Source organism: Geotrypetes seraphini, chromosome 2, assembly GCF_902459505.1.
Source record: "Geotrypetes seraphini chromosome 2, aGeoSer1.1, whole genome shotgun sequence".
Lineage (NCBI taxonomy): Eukaryota > Metazoa > Chordata > Amphibia > Gymnophiona > Dermophiidae > Geotrypetes > Geotrypetes seraphini.
In genome coordinates, this window is record NC_047085.1 from 508,087,302 (window position 1) to 508,115,179 (window position 27,878).

At 40.9% G+C, this 27,878-nt stretch overlaps 1 protein-coding gene across 1 annotated transcript in view; it reads right to left on the minus strand.

Moving 5' to 3' along the window:
* Positions 1 to 27,878, minus strand: part of LOC117354599 — a 175,559-nt gene that overhangs the window by 38,087 nt on the left and 109,594 nt on the right. The window contains 3 exon segments of the mRNA XM_033932385.1: positions 2,718 to 4,007; positions 22,970 to 23,329; positions 24,626 to 25,471. Coding sequence (XP_033788276.1) covers positions 2,718 to 4,007; positions 22,970 to 23,329; positions 24,626 to 25,471 — 2,496 coding nt within the window.

Consider the following 27,878-nt stretch of genomic DNA (forward strand, 5'->3'; position numbering starts at 1 on the left):
GAGCAGGAAGGCACGCATGCGTGGAGCAGCAGAGCAAACTTAAATCTTCAATCAAGTTTGCTTGAAAATGCTTCCGCATCGGGGCTCCGTAGATGACGTCACCCACATGTGAGAATATCATGCCTGCTTGTCCTGGGATAATACAACTTTAATTTAATTCTTTATAATGTATGTGTTGGGGGGGGGGGGACAATACCTACGTCAACAGTAAAGTTAGAATAGGGTCATTAAATCCAGTGGTGTACCTAGTATATATGACAGCCAGTGCTAATCATTTTTTTAACAACCCCCTCCTCTATATAAAAAATATATATTTTTAGTAATAATCCATGAGTCACACAATAAGGGTGCATCTAGGAAAAGGCAGCATCTTAAACACTGCAGTGAGCACTAGAACACCAACACACGACTTGTAAAACTAAACAAACCAGATCCTACACAGTCAATTGATCCTGTAGTCGATGCTAACAGAAAGCCATGTCCTTTTCATACACACAGACAGATATACCCTCGCCCAATATGGAATAATCACAAACTAAAAATAGAACTATGTAGACAAAAGTTAAACTGAACCAAGAAACCAGACTCTGCATACAATGCAACACCACAGAAACAGTGACACATGTCCCCTTATACTGTGTAAAATATAAAGACAGTAGATGTAAATTTGAAAAAAAACTTCTACATAACAGTCACCACTTTACAAATTAACAAATAGAAATAAAATAATGAGAAATATGAAAATTCTATTTTATTGGATTAATCCATTTTTCAATTAGCTTTCAGAGGCCAAATCTTTCTTCAAGACAGTACAGTATACAGCTGTTATGGTATCCTGTCCTGACCTGAGGAAAGTGTTTATTCCCCCCAAAAATTGCCTTATTTCCATTTCCTATTGATAAATTTTAATCAATACAGTTACAATACTACTTGATTCTACCTAAAGCAACAAAAATATTTTTTTCTACCTTTTGTTTCTGCTTTAGTCATCTTCTCTTCACTCTCTTCTTTCTATTCAGCATTTGTCCTCGCTCCCTTCCATGCAACATCTGTCCTCTCTCTTTGCCCCTTCCACCCAGCCTCTACCCTCTCTCTACCCCTTCCATCTACTGTCCACCCTATCTCTGCCCCTTGCATCCACTGTACCCCCTTTCTGCCTTTTCCATCCAGTGTCTGCCCTCTCTCTGTTCCATATGGTATCTTCCCTCTTTCTATGTCCCTTCAATAAACTCTATATCCTGTGCCCGTTCTCTCCTTTGTACATGATTTATTTCAGCTTCAACCCCTCTCCATTTTTTGTCTCCACCCCTCCCCTATGCTCTGGCATCTCTCTCTTCTCCTTTCCTTCCTTGCCACTCCATCCCATGGTCTGACATCTCTATCTCCTTCCCTTCTCTCCCCCCTCTCCAGTATCTGCTTCTCTCTTTCTCTCCGTCTTTCTTCTGTGAGGAGATCATGTTGATCTTGAACACTGAATAATTCTTCCATATTCCCCATATCACTGTACTGTAGTCTGGTCCAGCAGACTGTTTTGGCACTATTACATGGGTAATAATAAATTCATTATGCATCAGCTTTCCACACAGAATGCCACAAGTCTCTATTTCTTGTGCTGTGTTTACATCTGCCAGCAGCAGAAACTTGTGAGACAGATCCCTTGGCAATACTACACTTCGGAGCCCTTTGACCATCTGGTTCTGTATGGCTGCAGGCTTTAAAGTTCTGTTTAATGGAGGAGACTGTCCAGCATACATAGTTGCATCACTCTTAAGGATCTGATCAGAGATTACATTAGACAAGGTGGTATTTTTAGGCATAGAAAAACAGGACATGTTCTCTTCAATCTGCTCTGATGCCTTCAAATGCCCTTTAATGTTCGTTTGATCTCGGGCTAAATCTTGCCTCCTGAGCTGATCTTCAAAGGAGAGCGGAGTGAGAGCCATATCGGCAGTGAAATCCGTTTTGGGCCGCATGTTGTGTAGGGCTGGACTAAGGCAAGTTGTAAGCTTCCTTCCTTCGCTGACCTATCTTCCATAAGTCAGCAACGGAGGGAAGCTTACAACTCGCTGCTCTTGCTTTCTTCGGGCCTTCCTCGTTGCCGGGTCTTGCCTTCATGAAAACAGAAAGTAGGCAGGACCCGGCAGCGAGGAAAGCCCGAAGCAAGCAAGAGCAAGTTGTAAGCTGACCTGTCTCCAATAGCGAACCCATGCTCCGGGGCGTGTGCATGCCCGACTTCCCTTCTCTTCCCCCCTCGGGACGTGACTTCCGGTTTCGGAGAGAAGCGGCATGCACATGTTAGAGCCCCAGAGCATGGGTTCAAGTCGCTTGCTGGCGTTAAAAACTTAAAAAAAAAAAAGTCAGGCTCTTGCGATTCAGGCTGTGCCGAGTCAGCACGGTAAATCTCCAAGCCGGTGAGAAGGGTTTTTTAAAAAATGTTGAGCAGAAGGCGGCAGCAGCAGCAGGATTGCGATCGAGATTACAGCTGGGCGCTCATCTAAATTAGCTGGGCGGAGCGCCCGGCTGAAAGGCCCTGGGGAGAACACTGTATATAATGCTTTATATTAAGGAATTACCTGTATAATTACACTTAATCAAAACTTTTCTATAAAAGATGGTTTAATGCTTGATAAAATGTTTAAATTCATAAATTAATTTTAAAAAATGTGATTGCTGATTAAGTTTTTTACCTTATTCTGGACAGATTTATGGTTTCTTACCAGTATGAATCCTCTTGTGCTTTTTAAATGTTGAGGGATCGCTGTATGTTTTACCACATTCGGGACAGGTGTATGGTTTCTCTCCGGTATGAATCCTCTTATGTAGTGTTAAATGTGATTGTTGAGTAAAGTTTTTACCACATTCTGGACAGGTGTATGGTTTCTCTCCAGTATGAATCCTCTTGTGCTTTTTAAATGTTGAGGGATCACTATATCTTTTACCACATTCTTCACATGTATATGGTTTCTCTCCAGTATGAATCCTCTCATGTATTTTTAAAGCTGAGGACTTACGATAACTCTTCCCACATTCTGAACAGGCATATGGCTTCTCTCCAGTATGAATCCTCTTATGTAGTGTTAAATGTGATTGTTGAGTAAAGTTTTTCCCACATTCTGGACAGGTATATAGTTGCTCTCCAGTATGAATCTTCTTGTGTAGTGTTAAATGTGATTGACTATTAAAGCTTTTAACACATTCTGAACACTTATATGGTTTCTCTCCAGTATGAATTCTCTTGTGCTTTTTAAATTTTGAGGGATCACTATATTTTTTACCACATTCTAGACATGTATATGGTTTTTCTCCAGTATGAATCCTCTTGTGTAGTTTAAAATGTGATTCTTGAGTAAAGTTTTTACCACATTCTGGACAGGTGTATGGTTTCTCTCCAGTATGAATCCTCTCGTGCACCTTTAATTTTGCTTGCTGATTAAAGCTTTTCCCACATTCTGGACAGGTATATGGTTTCTCTCCAGTATGAATCCTCTTATGTATTTTTAAAGCTGAGGACACACGAAATCTCTTCCCACATTCTGAACACATATATGGTTTCTCTCCAGTATGAATTCTCTTGTGTAGTATTAAATGTGATTGCTGATTAAAGCTTTTACCACATTCTGAACAGGTGTATGGTTTCTCTCCAGTATGAATCCTCTCGTGCACCTTTAATTTTGATTGCTGATTAAAGCTCTTCCCACATTCTGGACAGGTATATGGTTTCTCTCCAGTATGAATCCTTTTATGTATTTTTAAAGCTGAGGACTCACGAAATCTCTTCCCACATTCTGAACACATATATGGTTTCTCTCCAGTATGAATCCTCTTGTGTAGTGTTAAATGTGATTGCTGATTAAAGCTTTTACCACATTCTGGACAGGTATATGGTTTCTCTCCAGTATGAATCCTTTTGTGTGTTCTTAAGTTTGATTGGTGAGAAAAACATTTGCCACATTCTGGACATCTAAATGGCCTCTCGCTTTCATGGGTCCTCGGAAGACATTTTAAACCTGTTTGAACATAAAAAAATTTTATGCTTTCTCCCATTTGGATTATGTTGTGTATTCTTAGATATCATAAAAAGAAACTTATCACAGGTTGGTTTTTTTTTAATACATAATGAGTTTTATTCCTGCTTTAATTAATTGTTTAATTGTTATGGATCAATATTTAGCATTTTCTATAAAACTTTTAACTAGATTAGTCCCAGATGGTCAATGCTGTGCCATATCCAAGCACGAGTATTTAAATCTAATTCATGGGTGATAGTTGGAAGTTATGTGGGTACAGCTTGTATTCAGTGCAGTACCCACAGCTAACTAGGCACAGTTAGGACTGGTATTTAAGTGGTCTTAGTTGCCCAGTTAGCCATCCAGGTACCGGCACTGAATATTGCCACTGTTCATCCACATAATTTCAGGGTCTGACCAGACTCCACCACTACCTGGATCGTGCTGGGATGGTCAGCACTGCGACTGCTGCTTATATGGTTGACTATTTACTAGCGATTGCTGTTCTGCTCTGCTCTTTTTCAGTCTTGAATGTTGCCAAACAGACTTTCCCGAGTACGGGTCATGTGAGCCAAATGTGTCATCTCAACTCGCCAAAGCAATTATAAAATTGAATCAGGAACTGCAGCCTCCTTGGCCAAGCTCCTTGGACTGAAGTGAACTCCTGAGGGCAAACTCTCAGGAGGGACTGGAACCTTTGCCCACTATGGTTGTTTATCTTCCCAATACCCTGGGGTCTGATCACTTTCTGATTCTCTCTTATTTATCTATCGCTTCTGACAATGAATATTATTCTAGATGTCTCTCGCAAGTAGATCCTCTTTGACTAATAATAATAAACTTTTATTAATGGGCGTGGCTTGGAACACGCAAGGAATGGAGGCTTAACCGCAGAGCTCCTCAAAGCCAGGCAACGAACTGAAAGATAACAGTGATTTTGCTTCGCTCACCAGACTTAAAAATAACAAAAAACAGCATCGGAAATGGCTGCTACAAGGCAGGGGAAATTGGAGAAGCCCTGCACATCCGGTGTATCAGCAAAAAGATCAAAAGTCACTCCGGTATCACCGTCGAGTGTGCCAATCCCACTGGAAACTGAGGAATTTTCTGACAAAGCGGATATTATGGCAGAACTGTTTAAAATTAAACTAATGCTGACTGACAATGCAAGTAAAATATCTGAAGTCAAAGAGGAAGTACTCAGTCTAAAGCAAGAGATCCAGACTGACAGGCAAAGGATGTCAGTGATTGAAGAGAGAGTTAAGCAGCTGGAAGCTATCACACAAAACTGTGAAGAGGAAAGGAAAGATGTAGTGAGTTTAAAAAATCAACTGGTGGACTTGGAAAATCGGGGAAAGAGAAAGAACATAAGAGTGCTTGGTTTAGCTGAAAATCTTGAAGGGGGAGACGCTATACAGTTTCTAGAGAACCTTTTACCTAAGCTGTTACAGTTAAATTCTAAGTGGCCGTTAGAAATAGAACATGCACACAGAATCCCTTCAAAAAGACCAGTAAACCAGGCTGGCCCTAGACCCTTGATTTTTAAAGTTTTAAGGTATCAGCAAGCTTTGGAAATCTTAAAGGTGTCAAAAGCAAATAAAAACTTGAATTATAAGGGGTCTAAATTGATGTTGGTCCCAGACTTTGCTAAATACACTGCAAATATAAGGAAACAGTTTCTCACGTTCAGGCAGCAATTAAAAGAAAAAGGCTACATGTATGGCTTATACTATCCATCGACAATGAGAGTGTCTAATGGGAATAAGTCCATGTATTTTCAAGATCCTGCAAAACTTAAAGAATTTCTAGCACAAGTGGAACCAATGTCTATATGAAAAGAAACAGAGAAAATAGGAAAGATTCATCTGAAGAAAGAAGAAATAAAAATGGGATATAAAATGAACAAGAAGAAGATGGATAAGAAGAAAGAAGAGGACAATGACTAATGATTGAACAGAATATTTTTAATGCATTTGAAAGTTTTTGTTTATTGTATTATTATAATATATTGAATGCTATGAAATAATTTTAATCTACTAAGAAATCAATTTATTTATGGCAGTTATTACATTCATATTTATTTATGCTAATATTAATTGAGAAGAATGATAAGAATTTAAAGGATATAAAGATAGGGGAATGGATATTTAAGTGGGAGATAATTAATAAAGAAGAAATTAATTTTAGACTATTTATTAATTGATATGGAAATTTCTACTCTATTCAAATGCTTATTCATATTAAATTTATTATGAATTATGATATGTGAGAATGTTTAAATTGATTGTATTAATACTATTATTAACTTAGATAAATTGTATGAATGGGTATATATAATTTAAACAATGAATATTTATATACATGGAATTATAGCTAAAATTGATTTGTTAAAAGTATATTGAAGGGGATAATATATTATTTTAAATTGAGGATATGTTTATAATTTTATGACTTAATTACATATTGATCTTATTATAATTATAAATTCACGTAGATATTAATTGAAATGAATTACAAAAATTATTAAATAAAGGGCTAAATATATAGAATTGGTACCTTTAAAGATGGGATAATTAATTAATGAGCAGGTAAGGAAATATGGTAATCTAATTAAAATATATGACTATTATTACTATATTTAATAGATAATTATATTGAATTTCATATAGATACTTTTATATAAGAATATGGAAATGAATATTAAATGAATGAGTATATATAGATAAGTAATTAAAGATTTATATATAAGGGGGGAAAATATTGTTGAATTTTTGGGATATATTAAGTAATATGGAAAGATATTAGTTGCCTGGGGGAGGGGATTTAGGTTTTGCTTACCAATGTGTATTCCAGGTCAGACAATGATTATGGGAGGGAGGGGAGGGAAAATAGAGGGAGGGAGAGGGGATCAGAGGACTGATATATTTATGAGAAATGAAAATGGAAGTACAGTAAAATTTGAATTGTCTTTATATAATTTTATCTTTTGGGGGGGGAAGGGTTGGGGGAATTGGGAAAAGGAGATATATATAATAAATGTGCTGAGATCTGGTCATGTATATTATCATAGAATATTGGTTAAAATTTGATTATAAAATAGATGGATATAAAAATTTATTCTATTAATGTCAATGGTTTAAATCATTCTATCAAGAAGAAGAAAGTATTATCGTTCCTTAAGAATCAAAATGCGGACATTTATTTCATTCAAGAGACGCATCTCTCTGAAATTGAATCTAAAAAGTTATCTGGGGGTTGGATTTAGAAAATTGGTCCTTTATCTGGCAGCTGGGCTTCAATGCCAAGAAATGTAAGGTCATGCATCTCGGTAACGGAAATCCTTGCAGAACTTACACCCTGAATGGAGAAACTTTAGCCAGGACTACGGCAGCACGAGACTTAGGAGTAATCATCAGTGCTGACATGAAAGCAGCCACTCAAGTGGAGAAGGCTTCATCTAAAGCACGGCAAATGATAGGTTGTATCAAGAGAAGCTTTGTCAACAGGAAACCTGAAGTCATGATGCCATTGTACAGAGCCATGGTGAGACCGCATCTGGAATACTGTGTGCAATTCTGGAGGCCACATTACCGTAAGGATGTGCTCAGAGTTGAATCGGTTCAGCGGATGGCCACCAGGATGGTCTCGGGGCTAAAGGGTATCCCGTACGAGGAAAGACTGAGCAAATTGCAGCTCTACACTCTCAAGGAGCGTAGGGAGAGGGGAGACATGATTGAGACATTTAAGTACATCACGGGACGGGTCGAGGTGGAAGATGATATCTTTCTTCTCAAGGGACCCTCGACCACAAGAGGACATCCACTCAAGCTCAGGGGAGGGAAGTTTCGTGGAGACGCCAGGAAGTACTTCTTCACGGAGAGAGTGATTGAGCACTGGAACAAGCTTCCAGTGCAGGTGGTCGAGGCACGCAGCATCCCAGACTTCAAGAACAAATGGGATACCTATGTGGGATCCCTGCGAGGTCATGCCAAGGGATAGGGTCACTAGGACTGAATGAGTGGGTCAGTAGAGTGACAGTATAATCACAATTATACTTTCAGGGGTCAGTAGACTTAAGAGGGTAGGTAAATAGTGTGGGCAGACTTGATGGGCTATGGCCCTTATCTGCCGTCATGGTTCTATGTTTCTATGATTTCTAAATGTTTATTTGCACCGGCTATAGGGAAAAAAGCTGGGGTGGCTGTTCTGATAAATAAGAAATGTAATGCGGATTTTAAATTAATAAATTATGACCCTTTAGGTAGATGGGTGCATATCAAAATGGTTCTGAGAAATACAACCCTGGATTTATTCAATTTATATGCTCCTAATTCGAATCAAATGGAGTTTTTCAAACAAGTTCAACAATTACTGTTACCACTGGCTGCTTCTAATTTAATAGTAGCAGGGGATTTCAATGCTGTAATGGATCCGATTTTGGATAAGAGACCAAGTAGAATTATGAAATCGTTAGGTTTAGATAATTTGATTCAATCTTGTGATTTAGTTGATATATGGCGTATTCTTCATTTTAATGATCAGGAATTTTCTTTTTGTTCTCAGGTCCACAAATCCTTTTCACGAATTGATTATATATTTGTTTCCAATAACATAGTGCAGCGTGTATTAAAAGCAGTTATTGATCCCATTATAATTTCAGATCATGCTGGTGTGTGGATTGACCTTCAGAATTATGATATTGAACACTTTAATTCAATTTGGAGATTTAATAATGCTTTACTAGCGGATTCGAACTTCCTGGAAGATCTTAAATTAAAAATGCAAGAATTTTTTCAAATTAATAATTCGAATAATATTAATGCTGAGATCTTGTGGGACGCTTTTAAAGCAACAATGAGAGGAAATATTATTTCATATTCAGCATTTATTAAAAAACAACTTAAAAAACAATTTGTTGATATGGAAAAACAAATTAAATTATTAGAAAATAAATTAATTGAGAAATGGGAAAATAATACACTACAAGAGTTATTAAAAGTAAAAGTTAAATATAATGAGATTTCTTCTCAATTGGTGAGGAAAGATATATTCTATAGACAAGTTCAATTCTATGGTAATTCAAATAAAGCTGGAAGATTATTAGCAAATTTTCTTAAAGCAAAGAAAATAAAATCTAAGATTATTGCAATTAAAGATATACAAGGTAATACACACACTAACACTAAAGACATTTTAACACATTTTCTTGATTTTTACAAAGATTTATATTCTTCTGAATCTTATGAAAATAAAGAACAAGATGGATTAAATTTCTTAAATTCATTTATTGGGCCAAATGTTCCGGATCATACAAAAAGAAGTTTAGAAGAGCCTATATCTTTAAAAGAAATATAATCAGCATTGAAGTCTCTTAAGAGTTGGATCCGCTCCGGGTGGTGATGGTTATACTGTTGAATTTTATAAATCATTTCAAAACATTATTTTACCATATCTATTAAATTTGTATCAGTATCAAATGAATAATGGAAATATATCAGGTACTATGGCTGATTCAGTAATTATTGTCTTACCAAAACCAAACAGGGATCCTACTTTGGTTTCAAATTACAGGCCTATCTCTTTATTAAATGTGGATGGTAAAGTGATTGCTAAAGTATTAGCAATAAGATTGGCAAAAGCTCTTCCTTTTATTATTGATGTACACCAAACAGGATTTATTGCTAAAAGACATTCATCAAATAATACTAGACTAGCATTTCACTCATTAAATTTAGCAAAAAATATTAATGATCCAGCTTTTCTAGTATCTTTAGATGCAGAAAAAGCTTTTGATAGAGTGGAATGGAGTTTTATGTATCAAGCTTTAGAATGGTTTGGTATAGGCCCCGGTTTTATTAAAATGATTCAGACATTGTATAACTCTCCTGGTGCAAGATTATATATTAATAATAATTTATCAGATAGATTTAACTTGCGTAGGGGAGTTAGACAAGGATGTCCTTTGTCCCCCTTACTTTTTGATGTTGTTCTGGAACCCTTATTAATTGCAATTAATCAAACTAAGGAGATAAAAGGAATCCCATTCTCCAACTGGGAATTTAAACTTTCTGCTTATGCAGATTATATTTTATTATATTTAAGAGAACCGGGGAATACTATTCCATGTTTGCTTAATCTGTTAGAGAAATTCGGTAAATTTTCTGGATATAAAATTAATTGGAGTAAATCTGAAGTTCTTCCAATTAATGTTCATTGTACCAAAGGATTATTTGATTCATATTCATTTATCTGGAAAGATGATGGTTTAAAATACTTAGGAATTATTATCAAAAATACTATTGAAGATACAGTCAAAGAAAATGAAAAACTTTTATTAAGAAAAATAACAGAAATGTGTGAGCAATGGAATCCTTTACATCTTTCTTGGTGGGGAAGAGTTCAAACAATTAAAATGATGATATTGCCTGTGGTTTGCTACCAAATGAGTATGATACCAATATTTTTTCAGGGGTCATTTTATAAAAAATTAAACAATCTTCTTACAAAATTTGTTTGGTTTGGGAAAAGACCCAGAATTGTTTTAGTATCATTACAAAGACCAATTGTGGAGGGAGGGGTAAATTTTCCAAATTTTTATAGGTACCATCAAGCCTATATTCTAAGACAGGGTATGTATTGGATCCTCCCAGATCTCATGGAGAATGTACCAGATTGGTTATATTTAGAATGGCGGCTCCTGTTCCCATTACATTTAGAACATTTAATTAGTATAACTATGCCTAGAAGATACAAAGATAACAGAATTTTATTAGATACTTGGAAAACATTAAGATATATCAGTAATCTATCACCAGAACCAATAGCTAAATCACTAAATCAATCTATTTGGGTAAACTCCAGGATCAAGATTGGCGGATTTAAGATCGTCTGGAAACAATGGATAATTGCAGGTATACGGACATTGAATGATGTCATTTCAGAAGGATCAATGCTTAGTTTTTCACAATTGCAAAATAAATTCGGTTTAAATAAAACACAATATTTTAAATGGATGCAATTGAAGCAGGCCATTCAGGCAGGGTTCCCTGATTGGAAAGATCTTAATACTCAATATAGTCTGCAGGTTTTATGTTTCCAGGCGGATTTTTTGGGTCACCAAGCCGCAAAATGGTATAAATTGTTATATGGATTTTTAAATAAAAAAAAGAAAACTGGACTTAGGGATATTTGGAGTATTGAGATTGGACAGACAATTTCTGCTTCTCAATGGCCACGATTTTGGTCCTGGAGATTAAGGTCTACAAGGTCAGCATCTATGAATCAAACATGGATGTTCTTGTTACATAGTGTTATGGACTCCTACGCGCCTGCAAAAGATAGATAGTACTAGATCCAATAGATGCTGGCATTGTAGAATAGAAGTAGGGACGTTAGATCATTTAATTTTTTTCTGTCCCTATGTAAATGCCTTTTGGAATTTAATTTGGCCCCAAATTAATAAGTTATTAGAAAATCATGTAGGACTCTCATATGACACCATACTATTTGGCACTGCAATGAGAACTCAGAGTCCGATCTCAGCAAATAATAATAAGCTGCTATTAATATTGACAGGAGTCACCATGCAACAAATAACTCAAAATTGGAAGGACTATACCAAATTAAATTATACATTCTGGTGGAACTCTGTCTCATATATACAAAATGGAAAAAGTAATAGCGTTACAACAAGAGAATCTTCATAATTTTAAGAAAATATGGCAACCATTGACTAATTATTCTACTGATAAGATTTCTTAGCACATTGGTAGTAGATATATAGGATTGGGGAGGGATTTGTATAATTTTTGGAAATAAGAATTGAAAAAAGGGGAGGGATTTATTATTTATGATATGATGTATTGATTGTAATTACAAATGTTATGTAATAATTAATTATATTATATGTGAATTAATTGCTGTAAGAATGGAAAATTAATAAATTAAAAATTAAAAAAAAAAATAAATAAACGTTTATTAATAATGACAGGAGTTGCCATTCAGCATATTACTAGAAATTGGAAAGATTATACCAGACTCAATTACACCTTCTGGTGGAACTTATTATGCCATATATACAAAATGGAAAGGACAATTGCCATGCAAAAAGGAAATTATAACAATTTCAAAAAAATTTGGGGACCACTGATAACATATTGTAATGAGTAGGCACCTTTATACACTAAAGTATAATTAGAATAATGGGGAAGGGGGGATATATTGATTCATTATTGGTTTATTATTATTTTGAACACATTACATGTATGATACGTTTGATTTGCATTATTTGTGGAGAGGGTGGGTGTGGGAGGGATTTAAAATATGTATTGAAATAATAATATGAAATAATTTTCAAGTGATGTATAGGAATTAAATGATGTAATATTGTTCACTTGGTGTAAGATGAAAAAATGAATAAAGAATTTGAAAAAAAAAACAAAACTAGATCCCCTTTGGCAGGGTCCTCCTGACACTTTTTTTCCCAGAAAGCCTTTCTATTCTTTCAAGTAGAAGCTTGGTCCTCTAATGAAACACTTCTATAACTAATTTTCTGCATCAGATAGCGATCCCTTCAATCCCTTCCACCTCTCAGCGAGCATCACCTTGGTATCATCAAGGCCTTCAGAATAGACAGTTGCAAGTGGACAGAAATCAAACCTGTCTGTCCCCACTGGCTTCGAATCCATCTCCGTCCATCCCTGCAAGTAATCTCTTCCATCCCTGCCTGTTCCCATTGAAACTCTGTGCCTGTGTGCTTCCGTGCCTCCGCATGCGCAGAATAATCTCGACTTCTGCCGCTGATAACCCGTGCCGGTGTCAGCTGATTTCCTGCCTTCTGTCCTGATCGCCGACGCCAGCTGACTTCCTGCCTTCTGCCAGGACTCCTCTTCTTCTCACGGCTGGACCAGCTGTGGCAGCTCAGGGCTGTGGAGTCGAGGAGTCGGAGGAAATTTTGGGTACCTGGAGTCGGAGTCGGAGTCAGAAGTACAAAAAACTGAGGAGTCTGAGTCGGAACATTTATCGACCAATTCCATTTTTGAACTTGGCATACCAATCACGAGCGATTCTTTCAGCTATAGCACCCACTATATACACAGCACAAATGTTGCGAGCAGCTTCTGCGGCCTTAGAACCTTGATTAAAAGCAAAAAGAAGGTGGTGTCGAAAATGCTCATTTCTCTCAACTGACATTCCATTTTAACGATCTGAAAATTAGCCAGTGCTGTGGAGTCGGAGTCGGAGGAAATTTTGGGTACCTAGAGTTGGAGGCTGAAGTACAAAAAACTGAGGAGTCGGAGTCGGAGTATTTATCTACCGACTCCATAGCCCTGATTTTAACTTAGTCACACAAGATGCCTTTTTACACTGAAAGTATAATTATAATTATGGGAAGGGGGTGGTATATAGTTATAACACAGGTTTAATCAATATTTATGAGTATAACACATGTATGATTTTTTTTTATTACAATATTTGTGAGAAGGGTGGGTGGGGGAGGGAGGGATATAATTTATGTATTTAAGATGATAATAGAATGAATTTCAAGTGATGTGTATGGTTTAATTGATGTATTATTGTATACTTGATGTAAGATGAAAAATGAATAAAGAATTGGAAAAAAAAAACAAACCTTAGTCACACAGCTGCTGCTAGCTTTAGTTTAGATTTAACCACGGTTTTATCAAGCAGCCACAGGGCCTTTACTAGGACGACCCCACTAGCAAAAGCCCCGAGGCTGCATGATTAAACTCCGGCTAAAGCTAAACTAAAGCTAGCAGATGTTGGACAGGGGGAGCAGGGAAGGGAGAAGGGGTACTGCTTAACAGGGGGGAGGTAAAAGGAAGGGAGAAGGGCTACTGTCGGACAGGGGGAGCAGGGAAGGGGTACTTCTGGACAGGGGGAGCAGGGAAGGGAGAAGTGGTACTGCTGGACAGAGGGAAGGTAAAAGGAAGGGAGAAGGGCTACTGTTGGACAGGGGGGAGGTAAAAGGAAGGGAGAAGGGGTAATGCCAGACAGGGGGAGCAGGGAAGGGGTACTGCTGGATAGGGGGAGGTAAAAGGAAGGGAGAAGAGGTGCTGCTGGACCTGGCAGAATTGGAGGGAAAGGAAAGGTGCTACACACTGGAGGCGAGGGTGAGATGGTGCATGGGGAGAGAGCATGTTGTGTTGGGGGGTGGGTAAGAGGGATGCCACTGAGGGAAGAGGCAATGACAGAGAGAGAAAGTGTGCAGGAGGCAGAAAGTGTTGGACATGGAGAGGGTGAGATGGATGGGGAGGGCAGAAAGGGAGGAAGGAGAAATGTTACACTGAGGAAAGGGGAGAGGGCAGAGAGTGAAAAGTTGGTCTCATGGAGGGAGGGAGGGAGAGATGTTGGTTGGGGGAGGGAAGGAGGACCAGAGGAGAAGCATGCAGGAGACCTTGGAAACATAGTTAAAAGCACAGAAAAATAAAGTCACCAGACAACAAAGGTAGGGAAAATGATTTTATTTTCAATATAGTGAATGAAATGTGTCAGTTTTGAGAAAGGAAAGATGTTAAACTTTAACTGTGAGGGCTGCAGAAAAAATAGTTAATATCTTATTAAAGAAATTACAATTTTACATGAGTACAAGAAGTACTTTCACCGAAAGAGTGGTGGATCAGTGGAACAAACTCCCACTGCAGGTTGTTGAAGCCAGCAGCGTGAAGGATTTTAAGAGTAAATGGGATGCTCACGTGGGATCTTTAAGGGAGTAAATTCGGGAGCGAATACTTTGGAATGGGCAGACTTGGTGGGCTATAGCCCTTTTCTGCCACTATGTTTCTAATCCCTCTCTATTCCCTTGGAGGCTGAATCCAAAAAATCCAAAGCATTTCTCGATGCACTGGATTTTGACCAGCCTCCAAGGGAATTTCTAAAATTGCCTCTCCATGATATACTACGAGAGACTTTCTACAAAAATCTAGAGACACCTTTGACCGTCCCAGGAGCTCCCCGCAAACTGGACTCCTTGTATAAGGTCATACCTATTCCGGGCTTCACACATCTCTTTAAGAAAAGCGGTGAAAGAGGTTGCATCAGGCTTAGAGGATGGATCTAAAAGAGAAGGATCCTCGTCCCCCGATGAACACTCACCCTCAGAGAGAAGAGGCTCCTCCGAGTCACCCCACAGGTCAGGGTCCCTTACTTGAAAGCTGCGGTCCCGGGACTCCGGTGTGGAGGGTTCTAGGTGTCGAGTTTTGCGAATCGACTTACCAGACCTCTGGGAAACGGTACCGGGAGATGTGATAGGCTGTGTCGGTGCTGAAGTTTGCACAGCCTGGTGTAAGGACCTGGGTTCCGGCGCTAAGATCGGCATGGATACTGATGAAGCCGAATGCATCGGTACCGACAGAGTGGATGCCGATAAAAGAGGCTGTTCCACTGCCGGTACCGGTGGCTCAGACCGGACTGGTACTGGAAGGCTCGGTTGCAAAAGAGCAGGAAGGAGCTGCTGTAACTGCTCCTTGAGCTGAGCCTGCAGGACGGCGGCAATTCGCTCGTCCAGGGAAGGCACAGGTACCGCTTTTTTCTTCTGCGGTACCTTCGGTGCCGCTCTACACTCCGAAGAGGAACCCGAGGTCGAGGGGCTCACCTCAATCGGAGCGGAGCGCTTCCGCGGGTGCCTCAAGGTCGGCAGGACTGGGCTCGCTGCTACTGAGACCGGAGGACGCTCCAGCGGGGAAGGCTTCTTAGCCGGCTTACCTGAGGAATGCGACGCCGGCGCGGTGTCGATGAGGTAGGTGCCGACTGGGTCGGTGCCGAAGTCGGAGCCGGTGCCGCTAAATCCGACATATCGGTACCAAATAATAACCGCTGCTGGATCTGTCGGTTTTTTAAGGTTCTCTTTTTGAGAGTGGCACAGTGGGTGCAGGTGGACGCTCGATGGTCAGGACCCAGGCACTGTAAACACCAGTTGTGTGGGTCAGTGAGAGAAATGGGCCTCGCGCACCGCTGGCACTTCTTAAATCCGGGTTGGGGGGGCATGAACGTAAAGACGGCTTCTGCCAAATCGAAGGCCGAGGCCTCGATGGTGGCAGCAGGCCCCGCTGGGGCGAACCCGAAAAAAGAAGAAAAAAAAAAAGGGGAAATATCAATTTCCAAAACGGTTTACGCGAGCGGGAAGGCGAAAAGAGAAAAAGGTTTCAACAGCCGTTGAAATTGCGTCTTCTTAGCTCCGCGGAAACTAAGAAACTGGGGACCGTGCGCCTCCGTCGGGCGGGAAGGCACTCGCGCGTGCGCGGTGCGGCCTGCTAGAACTTTCCAAGTTCTTAGAGTGCAATCACTCTAAAATTGTCCGTACCGGGGCTCCGTCGGTGCCGTCACCCATCAGTCAAGAATATGCTGCCTGCTTGTCCTGGGATAAAGAGTTTTACCTCATGCAAAATTGTCATCGATCATAATAAAACCTAAGTGAAGGTTGATGGGGAAAGGGGAAATAGAGAGGGAGTTCTATGGAGGTGAGGGACAGAGAAAAGGGACAGATTTTTAAGTTGGTGAAAAAAGGTGGAAATAGGGAAGGTAAAAGGGGAAATGGGAGCCTGAATATGGGGATAAGACATAAGAAGAATCAGACTAATCTATTCTAGCACCCGTTAATGTAACGGGCTTAAACACTAGTTCATAAATAAGAAGGCTACAGCATGGACCGGTGGTCTTATGATGACACTGGACTTTGGGCAGATAATGCAGAACACTTCTGTATGCGAGAAAGAAATCTGCTTGGTAACAAGGATTTCATTGGTCAAAGATACCATTTTGGTGGAGGGTAAGAAGAAAGGAAGAATGTGAGCAGTCTCGAGGGGTTGGTCGTGAGAGGTGGAGAAGTTAACTTCAAGTGTGCGCAGAAGAGGAGATTGGGGTGTTGGTGTGAAGAGACTAAGGCCTACATTCACTAACCTGGCCGAGTCAGTCCGCTCCGTGTCCGATCCGACGCAGGCCGACTGATTTTGCACAACAGGCCTGTATTCAAATGAGGGCGATCGGAGAACGCCCCCCCCCCCCCCCACCGACCTCATGGACCACTCTCTAGCGAACCAGACGCAGGCACAGACCATCTACTTTGCCTGTTTGGTGGTTTGTTGTTTTGTGCACTGTATTCTGAAAATGTTATCTCAGCTGCTTTCTTGGTTTGTACTTTGTCGTTCAATAAACTTTTTTGAGAGAAATAAAAACCTCCACGGGCTTGAGTAGGGGCAGGAGAATCGGGGCAGAGAACAAGGCTGGAAGATCGGGGCAGAGAGCAAGGCTGGAAGATCGGGGCAGAGAAGGGCAGCAATGGAATAGGAGAGTCGGCAGGAACGTGTGCGACTGGTCTCCAGCAATTGCTTCTTCTGTTGATCGGCCAGCCCAGTCGGTGTCCCAGATTTGTTCAGTGAATCGCGTCCCTGTCTACTTTGCAAGCCGTTTCCCCTTATTTGTTTCCGTCTGTGCGCTTCTGAAAGATAGACACTGCCATCTGCTGTGTTGAACAAGTCACGCAGCTATTCCAGGGACTGGGCAAAGACAAATGGCTCTTTCTGCGATTTAGTATCCAATCCAGGCTCCCCAGAACTCGGATCACCCGAGACACTGTTTGCCAACTTTTGGCTAATGAAGAAGCCCCGATTAGCCAGTCTTCCAGATATAAATAAAGCTGTAAATCCACCTTTCACAGACGGGCTGCCACTACCACTATCACTTTGGTTAATGTGCAAGGAACAGTTGCTATGCCAAAGGGAAAGGCTGAGAACTGATAATGGTTTACCAAAACCTGAAACATGTGGTTAGGGTATATGAGAATATGCACAGAGGCTTCTGTCAGATTCAGGGTGGCTAGGTATTCCCCCAGAGCCACCACTGTAATGACAGTACAGAACTTTAAACGCTACATCGACATGATTAAGGACCAAAAATGGGTCACCAATCATCTGAGCCTTTCTTTGGCACAATAAACTATATGGAGTATCTATGCAAGCCCGAGACTTTGGGTGGTACAGGCCTGAGTGACCAGCAGCCTCTGCACAATGGCCTCCACATTAACCGCTTCGTCTGGGCGCCCTGCAGAGAAGTCTATAAACCAATCTGCTAAAGGCCAGGCAAATTCCAGTTTGCAACCCAGTCCTGCAGAAAGTCCAACCACTCTGGGCCTGGCATCCTATTTTGTTGGAGGATGTTGCAGGACAGGAATCAAAGGCCTGATTGGGTCTAGCTCTTAAAAAACCTCTGTCTGTATCTTTGAAAGGTTCTTTGGGAAGTGGCTCCTGAATACTGACGAAACTGCCATGAGCCACGAAAATGAGTGTGCCCTGAGGATCATGAGGTTCTGGGTGTGCTATCGAGAAAAAAAACTGCGGATAACGATCTACTACATTGAGTCATAAGACTGTCTAGCCCTTTTCCAAAGAACAATTATAACATAAGAATAGCCTTACTGGGTCAGACCAATGGTCCATCAAGCCCAGTAACCCGTTCTCACGGTGACCAATCCAGGTTACTAGTACCTGGCCAAAACCCAAGGAGTAGAAATATTCCATGGTACAGATCCAGGGCAAGCAGTGGCTTCCCCCATGTCTTTCTCAATAGCAGACTATGGACTTTTCCTCCAGGAACTTGTCCAAACCTTTCTTAAAACCAGCTACACTATCCGCTCTTACCACATCCTCTGGCAACGCGTTCCAGAGCTTAACTATTCTCTGAGTGAAAAAATATTTCCTCCTGTTGGTTTTAAAAGTACAGTGGAACTTCGGTTTGCGAGTGTTTTGCAATACGAGCAAAACACTCCCATAAACCTTAACTCGTAAAACAAGCACTGTCCCGCTAAACGAGCAGCCCCTCCGCGAGAACCGCATCACATCCCCGTGCTGGAAGTGGCATCCTCCCGCGCGCCCACCCAAACACGCTCCTTACCCCATCTGCTGCGTGCCGGTGCCAGTTAAGGAAAGATCCCGCCTCTTGCCTGGGCTGGGCCTTGAGCTCAAGGCCTTCTGGTTCTCGTTCTCTCCGAGATCTCACCAAGGATGCCGCAGCGGTCACTTAGAAGCCTAAAGCCAAAGCCTCGAAGAGCCTCTTGAGGATCACATCTACTTCGCAATCCTGCATATCCTCGTCGGGGAGTGCACTTTTTAACCTGCGCAACCAAGGCATCCACCTTGGGCTGAGCAAAAGTTAAGCCATGGTCTTCGCTGCGTTAATGGACTCCTATGGAGTATCCCAATGATCCATGACTAAAACCATAAAGCCAGGATGCCAGGAGAACAAAGGAGACTGAGTTCTCACTCCACTCATGATAGAGGAGGATACAGAAGTGACCTGTTGGGAATCCATGATCAGGTCCAAAAGAGCTGAGGGTTTAAACAAGCATAGAATGTGGGCACATTCCTCGGATCAAGAGCTGTCATGGACTCCAAAGCTCCTGACTGTGACCTTTCATCCCCCCGACAAGGTTAGGGGGGGATCCTGTCTGTAAGCAAAAAAATTTGAGGAGAAAAAAGTTAGAGATTAAAGGTGTCCTTGAATAAAAAAATGTTATCCCAGGACAAGTAGGTAGCCTATTCTCACATATGGGTGACGTCGAGACAACCTTGGTACTCCCTTCTACTTCAACTCAGCGGCAGGGAGCCATACCGTCTATCAGTTTTTCCTTCTCTGCTTACACAGAGCCAAGGATCTCTGCTTCATCCCAATCTGCAGTCTCTACACCTGACAGCTTGGTACCTCTCAACATGACTCCTCTGCAGTTTTCTCAACCTGTCAGAGATATTTTAGAGGCTTCAAGGAAACCTAGTACTAGACAATGCTATCTCCAAAAATGGACTAGATTTTCTACGTGGTATTTTTCTCATGATAAGGAGCCCCAACATTCTTCCTTATCTTCTGTTTTGGATTATCTTTTGCACTTATCGATTTCTGGCCTCAAGTCTACATCAATATGAGTCCATCTCAGTGCAATTGCAGCTTTCCATCAGCGTATCGAAGGGAAACCCCTCTCTGCTCATCCGGTGGTTTCCAGATTCATGAAAGGACTTTTGAATGTCAAACCTCCTCTCAATCCGCCTCCTGTGGTTTGGGACCTCAATGTTGTCCTTGCTTAACTGATGAAACCTCCCTTTGAACCAATTGACCAGGCTCATCTGAAGTATCTCACTTGGAAAGTGGTGTTTCTCATTGCCCTCACTTCTGCTCGAAGAGTCAGTGAGCTACAAGCTTTAGTTGCTGATCCACCTTTCACGGTGTTCCATCATGACAAGGTGGTTCTTCATACTCATCCTAAATTCCTCCTTAAAGTGGTATCAGAATTTCATCTCAACCAATCCATTGTTCTTCCAGTGTTCTTTCCAAAGCCTCATTCTCATCCTGGAGAAGTAGCTCTTCATACTCTGGACTGTAAACGTGCTTTGGCCTTCTATTTGGAACGCACCAAACCACACAGAACTGCTCCTCAACTTTTTATCTCCTTCGATCCAAATAAGTTGGGACATCCCATTTCTAAGCGTACCATCTCCAACTGGATGGCTGCTTGTATTTACTTCTGCTATGCCCAGGCTGAATTACAACTACAGGGTAGAGTCACAGCTCATAAAGTCAGAGCAATGGCAGCTTCAGTAGCTTTCCTCAGATCTACACCTATTGAGGAAATTTGCAAGGCTGCTACTTGGTCCTTGGTTCATACTTTCACTTCTCACTATTGTCTGGATGTTTTCTCCAGATGGGATGGACAGTTTGGCCAAACAGTATTAAAAAATTTATTCTCCTAAATTGCCAATGCTCCCATCATCCCATTCTGGTTTGCATGGAGGTCACCCATATGTGAGAATAGGCTGCCTGCTTGTCCTGAGATAAAGCACAGTTACTTACCGTAACAGGTGTTATCCAGGGACAGCAGGCAGCTATTCTCACAACCCACCCATCTCCCCTGGTTGGCTTCTCTGCTAGCTATCTGAACTGAGGAGACGCACCCTCCGCTGGGCGGGAAGGCACTCTAATGCTCGGTGCGGTCAACTCGAAACTTCTAGTTTCTTCAAGCAAGTCTGCTTGTGAGGTGTCCGCATCCGGGCTCCGCTGATGACGTCACCCATATCTGAGAATAGCTGCCTGCTGTCCCTGGATAACACCTGTAACGGTAAGTAACTGTGTTTTTTTAACTTGCCTTTGGAACATTCTAATGTTGCTTCTTCCCATAATTCAAGGGGCACTGCGTTCCAAAATGTTGGTGCTGTGACCGAGAAAATTGCTGTTTGTGTTATTCTTAGAAGACGTATTAAGAGGCGTTGGGAATGTGATCTGAGAGTTATAGACGGAATATAAGGGATTAGGACACCATTCAAGAATTCTTTGAGGTTAGAATTACGTATTTTGAATGTCAGGAATAAAATTTTATAAGTTATTCTGTGGGTTATGTGCTTTTATTATGAGGGGTGTGAAATGATCAAATTTTATAACATTTTCAATGATTGAAACAGTACATACCTATCTGTATGAAAGCTTCAGATGTTATGGCCAGTCCTATTAGAGCAATAAGCAGGTGTCCGGAGAAGCCTGATGGTCATTTGCAGTGGATTCCAGAGAAGGGGACCCAGGCTCATATCCCACTGTAACTAGTACACTTGTGGTGGAAATTGTGAGCCCACCAAAACCCTACTAGACCGATATATAGGTGATACCTTTAAGCATAAGGACTATTAGGGTTGTATACAGTTGGGTACAATATGTTGTAGGTGTTTTGGAGGGCTTACCATACAACGTAAAGGATTATGGTGATATGTGTTTCCAGGACCCTTTATGTGAAGTTCACTGCAGTGCCCCCTAGGGTGCCCTAATGCTCTGCTAGGATATCTGTGTGGCCCCTCCTACATCCCAATGGCTTGTTTTGTGAGTTTTCATTTGGACTTATTTAGAAGTCATATCAAAAATGGATCTCTGTATCACTATGATCCAGTCGCTCCTAATCTAATTCCTTTATCACACTGCACAGGTGCCATAACCCGATGACTCCGAGATAACCATTTGCTGGATCTCGAATCACATTCTGCTTCCATCTGTAGTTCCCACTGTTGACTTGCATGTAAACGTTTCAGAACACGCTTCCTCTGTATAGCGGTTGGGCTTTTTCATTTTACGTCAACATCCTTTTCTTACTACAAAGACCCTGCACACCTTATACCATGCCTTCGTAACATCTCGCTTAGATTATTGTAATGTAATGTAAGCAGGTCTTCAATTTGCACTCAAATAGCTACAATCTCTTCAAAATACTGCAGCATGTTTTCTATGCAGAGCTAGCAGGTATGATCATGTGATCCCATTAGTCTCCCAATTACACTGGCTGCCTATTGCCTACAGAATACATTTCAAGATCCTGATTCTGATCTTCAGAGCACTTAATAGAGGGGATCTCAGAATATCTGGTGAAGAAAATTATACCCTACCTGCCCTCAATGACCATCAGTTGGCCATCCCATCGCTCGCTTTTTTCTTTCATGTCCCCACTTTGTGGAATGCTTTGCCCCCGGGGCTTCTTTCTGAACTCTCATTAGGTCAATTCAATGTTATCCTTAAGGATTATTTGTTTTTGAAAGCTTTAAGGACAGCTGGAGTACGGCAGCAATCGCTAGTTACATCTGGTGTATTCTGGTTTGCCATTGTACACGTGTGACCCTTTGGAGAACCATCAGAAATAGTGTCCCTTTTTTCATAACAGCATGCCCTATTTCCAAATAGTTCACACTCTTGGTGATATTGCTCTTGAAACAAAAATGAAGATGAACTAAAATAAAACAAGAAATGAAACAAAACTTTTGGGGCTGTCCATCCCTAGGAATTACATTCAATACATGAAAAAGTTTCACTTCAGCATGTCTTCTCTGTTGTATTTTAGGTTCACCTTTCATTTGAAACCTTTTCTACACTGAAAACATGAAAAGTGAGGTGGATTCTCTTGGGCAATAATAAATGATATATCTTACCAAGGCTTTTTCCACAGGTGTCACTTAGAATGGATTTCTTCCCTTTCTTCTCTCCCTGGTGGAGTTGGTCACTGGTTTTATTTCGTAAGGGTCTCTCTTCTTTCAGCTGTCTCTGGAGCTCAGGGATGTTTGTGATTTCCCTGTCACTTTTCTCACACTCAGTGACAGCATCCAGGGAGTCTCTTGCAGGATCTCTCGGCTCCTTCTCCAATTCCTGTTGATAATTCTTCGTGTTTCTACTCTCATTCCTCTGTGAAATATTCTCACTGACATTTCCTGATTGTCTTGGGATGGGTTCAATTTCTAGAAGACATTTTTCTTGATTCTCCTCCCTCTTCGTCTCCTGCATTTCCTCAGTATCTGTGGGATAGAAACAAAAAACGGTAATCATGTATTACTAACTATGCGCTATTAACAATCAAGAAACACAGTTTTCTGGGCTCACACGACTACACGGGATTTCTGATGTTAAGAAATTCTGCGACTTAGCACAAGTCTTCAAATCTTTGTTTCCAAATAGCAACAAAGGCAAAAATAATAATCAAAGAAAGGCATAACAGCAGCAAATACAGCCCACAAAGACAAAACTCAGCCACTTACAACTACAGCCAAAGTCTTGTTCCTGCCTATAACCACCTCTGATCGCATGATCCCTCTCTAAGAAAATTCTGGGCTTATATGGGATCCAAAAATATATAAATACACTCTGTTCTGAAAGCAAGTTGAAAAGTTATAAGATCATTTCAAAGAAAGAACCCAAAACATAAGAAAAAGAAAAGATTTAAATCTAAACATATTATTGCCAAGCTGTTTTTAATTCTTTTCTAATATTGATTAATTATACTTGACATTCTTGCCCTTCTGTTAGGGACCAAACAGCACAGTTTATAATAACAGTTTAATAAATATAATGAATAACACAAAAGACAAATCAACAATGATACAGGAAACAAGAGGGTTGATCCCACAGTTATCCATAAAACTCTACCGTAATATTAGAGTCCCCAAAACGCTAAAGAATAAAAATGAGTTCAATCTAAATGGGTTTCTAACCGTAAATGCTGGGGCTGAGAATTCCACATGGCTGATGGCCTATAAAAGAAAGACAATTCTGTACTAGGATCCAATTTTGCTCAACAGACACAGGATAAGACGGTTCTGGTTCTAAGATCTTAAAGTGGGATGGGGTAAGGGAGGAGAGCAGAGAGCCTTCCTGCCGCCGATCTGCACCAGAGACCCATTCGGGCTTTCTCTCTGCCACCGGAGTCCTTGCTTCGATGTAAATTCCAGTTGGAAGCAAGGACTCCGGTGGCAGAGAGAAAGCCCGAATGGGTCTCTGGTGCAGATCGAGGCAGCAAGGCTCTCTCCTTTCCTCTCTGGCCAGGCAAAAGCGGCGGTAGCAAGTGGGACAACAAATCGGTAAGTCTGATTTTCTTCAATAACAAACCGATTTGAATCGATTCACCCAAAGTGAATTGGAGAATCGATTCGAATCACGAATCGGGCAGCACTACTCTCCAGTATGAATCTTTTTGTGCAGGTTCAAATTTGTTTGCTGTTTAAAGCTTTTACAACATTCTACACAGGGATATAGGTTTTTTTCAGTATGAATCCTCTTGTGTAGTCTAAATTGTGATTGCTGAGTAAAGTTTTTACCACATTCTGGACAGGTGTATGGTTTCTCTCCAGTGTGAATCCTCTTGTGCACCTTTAATTTTGTTTGCTGAGTAAGGCTTTTCCCACATTTTGGACAGGTATATGGTTTCTCTCCAGAATGAATCCTCTTGTGTAGTGTTAAATGTGATGGCTGATTAAAGCTTTTCCCACATTCTGGACAGGTATATGGTTTCACTCCAGTATGAATCCTCTTGTGTAGTGTTAAAGCTGAGGACTCACGAAATCTCTTCCCACATTCTGAACACATATATGGTTTCTCTCCAGTATGAATCCTCTTGTGTAATGTTAAATGTGATGGTTGATTAAAGCTTTTCCCACATTCTGGACAGGTATATGGTTTCTCTCCAGTGTGAATCCTCTTGTGTATTTTTAAAGCTGAGGACTCACGAAATCTCTTCCCACATTCTGAACACACATATGGTTTCTCTCCAGTATGAATCCTCTTGTGTAATGTTAAATGTGATTGCTGATTAAAGCTTTTTCCACATTCTGGACAGGTATATGGTTTCTCTCCATTGTGAATCCTCTCGTGCACCTTTAATTTTGTTTGCTGTTTAAAGCTTTTTCCACATTCTGGACAGGTATATGGTTTCTCTCCAGTATGAATCCTCTTGTGTATTTTTAAAGCTGAGGACTCACGAAATCTCTTCCCACATTCTGAACACGTATATGGTTTCTCTCCAGTATGAATTCTCTTGTGTACGCTTAAATGTGATTGCTGAGTAAAGCTTTTACCACATTCTGGACAGGTATATGGTTTCTCTCCAGTATGCATCCTTTTGTGTGTTCTTAAGTTTGATTGGTGATGAAAACATTTGCCACATTCTGGACATGTAAACGGCCTCTCACTTTCATGGGTCCTCTGAAGACATTTTAAACCTGTTTGAACATAAAAATAGTTTTAAGCTTTTCTCCCATTTGGATTATGTTGTGTATTCTTAGATATGATAAAAAATAATCTTTTATCACAGTTTTATCACGTAATGAGTTTTATTCCTGTTTTTAATTGTTGAATTGTTATGGATCAATATTCAGCCAGGGGCACTGAGCATTTTCTATAAAGCTTTTAACTGCTAACTAGATTAGTCCCAGATGGTCAATGCTGTGCCATATCCAAGCACGAGTATTTAAATCTAATTCATGGGGGATAGTTGGAAGTTATGTGGGTACAGCTGGTATTCAGTGCAGTACCCACAGCTAACTAGGCACAGTTAGGACTGGTATTTAAGTGGTCTTAGTTGCCCAGTTAGCCATCCAGGTACCGGCACTGAATATCGCCACTGTCCATCCACATAATTTCAGGGTCTGACCAGACTCCACCACTACCCGAATCGTGCTAAGATGGTCAGCACTGCGACTACTTCTTGTATGGTTGACTATTTACTAGCGATTGCTGCTCTGCTCCTCTTTTTCAGTCTTGAATGTTGCCAAACAGACTTTCCCGAGTACGGGTCATGTGAGCCAAATGTGTCACCTCAACTCGCCAAAGCAATTATAAAATTGAATCAGGAACTGCAGCCTCCTTGGCCAAGCTCCTTGGACTGAAGTGAACTCCTGAGGGCAAACTCTCAGGAGGGACTGGGACCTTTGCCCACTATGGTTGTTTGTCTTTCCAATACCCTGGGGTCTGATTACTTTCTGATTCTCTCTTAGTAACATATAGTAACATAGTAGATGACGGCAGATAAAGACCCGAATGGTCCATCCAGTCTGCCCAACCTGATTCAATTTAAAATTATTTTTTTTTTTTTTCTTAGCTATTTCTGGGCAAGAATCCAAAGCTTTACCCAGTACTATGCTTGGGTTCCACCTGCCGAAATCTCTGTTAAGACTTACTCCAGCCCATCTACAGCCTCCCAGCCATTGAAGCCCTCCCCTGCCCATCCTCTACCAAACGGCCATACACAGACACAGACCGTGCAATTCTGCCCAGTAACTGGCCTTAGTTCAATATTTAATATTATTTTCTGATTCTAAATCTTCTGTGTTCATCCCACGCTTCTTTGAACTCAGTCACAGTTTTACTCTCCACCACCTCTCTCGGGAGCGCATTCCAGGCATCCACTACCCTCTCAGTAAAGTAGAATTTCCTAACATTGCCCCTGAATCTACCATCCCTCAACCTCAAATTATGTCCTCTGGTTTTACCATTTTCCTTTCTCTGGAAAAGATTTTGTTCTACGTTAATACCCTTTAAGTATTTGAACGTCTGAATCATATCTCCCCTGTCTCTCCTTTCCTCTAGGGTATACATATTCAGGGCTTCCAGTCTCTCCTCATATGTCTTCTGGCGCAAGCCTCCTATCATTTTCGTCGCCCTCCTCTGGACCGCCTCAAGTCTTCTTACGTCTTTCGCCAGATACGGTCTCCAAAACTGAACACAATACTCCAAATGGGGCCTCACCTGTACAGGGGCATCAACACCTTCTTCCTTCTACTGACTACGCCTCTCTTTATACAGCCCAGAATCCTTCTGGCAGCAGCCACTGCCTTGTCACACTGTTTTTTCGCTTTTAGATCTTCGGACACTATCACCCCAAGGTCCCTCTCCCCGTCCATGCATATCAGCTTCTCTCCTCCCAGCATATACGGTTCCTTCCTATTATTAATCCCCAAATGCATTACTCTGCATTTCTTTGCATTGAATTTTAGTTGCCAGGCATTAGACCATTCCTCTAACTTTTGCAGATCCTTTTTCATATTCTCCACTCCCTCTTCGGTGTCTACTCTGTTACAAATCTTGGTATCATCTGCAAAAAGGCACACTTTTCCTTCTAACCCTTCAGCAATGTCACTTACATACATATTGAACAGGATTGGCCCCAGCACCGAACCCTGAGAGACTCCACTAGTCACCTTTCCTTCCTTCGAGCGACTTCCATTAACCACCACCCTCTGGCGTCTGTCCGACAGCCAGTTTCTGACCCAGTTCACCACTTTGGGTCCTAACTTCAGCCCTTCAAGTTTGTTCAACAGCCTCCAATGAGGAACTGTATCAAAGGCTTTGCTGAAATCCAAGTAAATTACATCTAGCATATGTCCTCGATCCAGCTCTCTGGTTACCCAATCAAAAAATTCAATCAGGTTCATTTGGCACGATTTACCTTTTGTAAAGCCATGTTGCCTCGGATCCTGTAACCCATTAGATTCAAGGAAATACACTATCCTTTCTTTCAGCAACACTTCCATTATTTTTCCAACAACTGAAGTGAGGCTCACCGGCCTGTAGTTT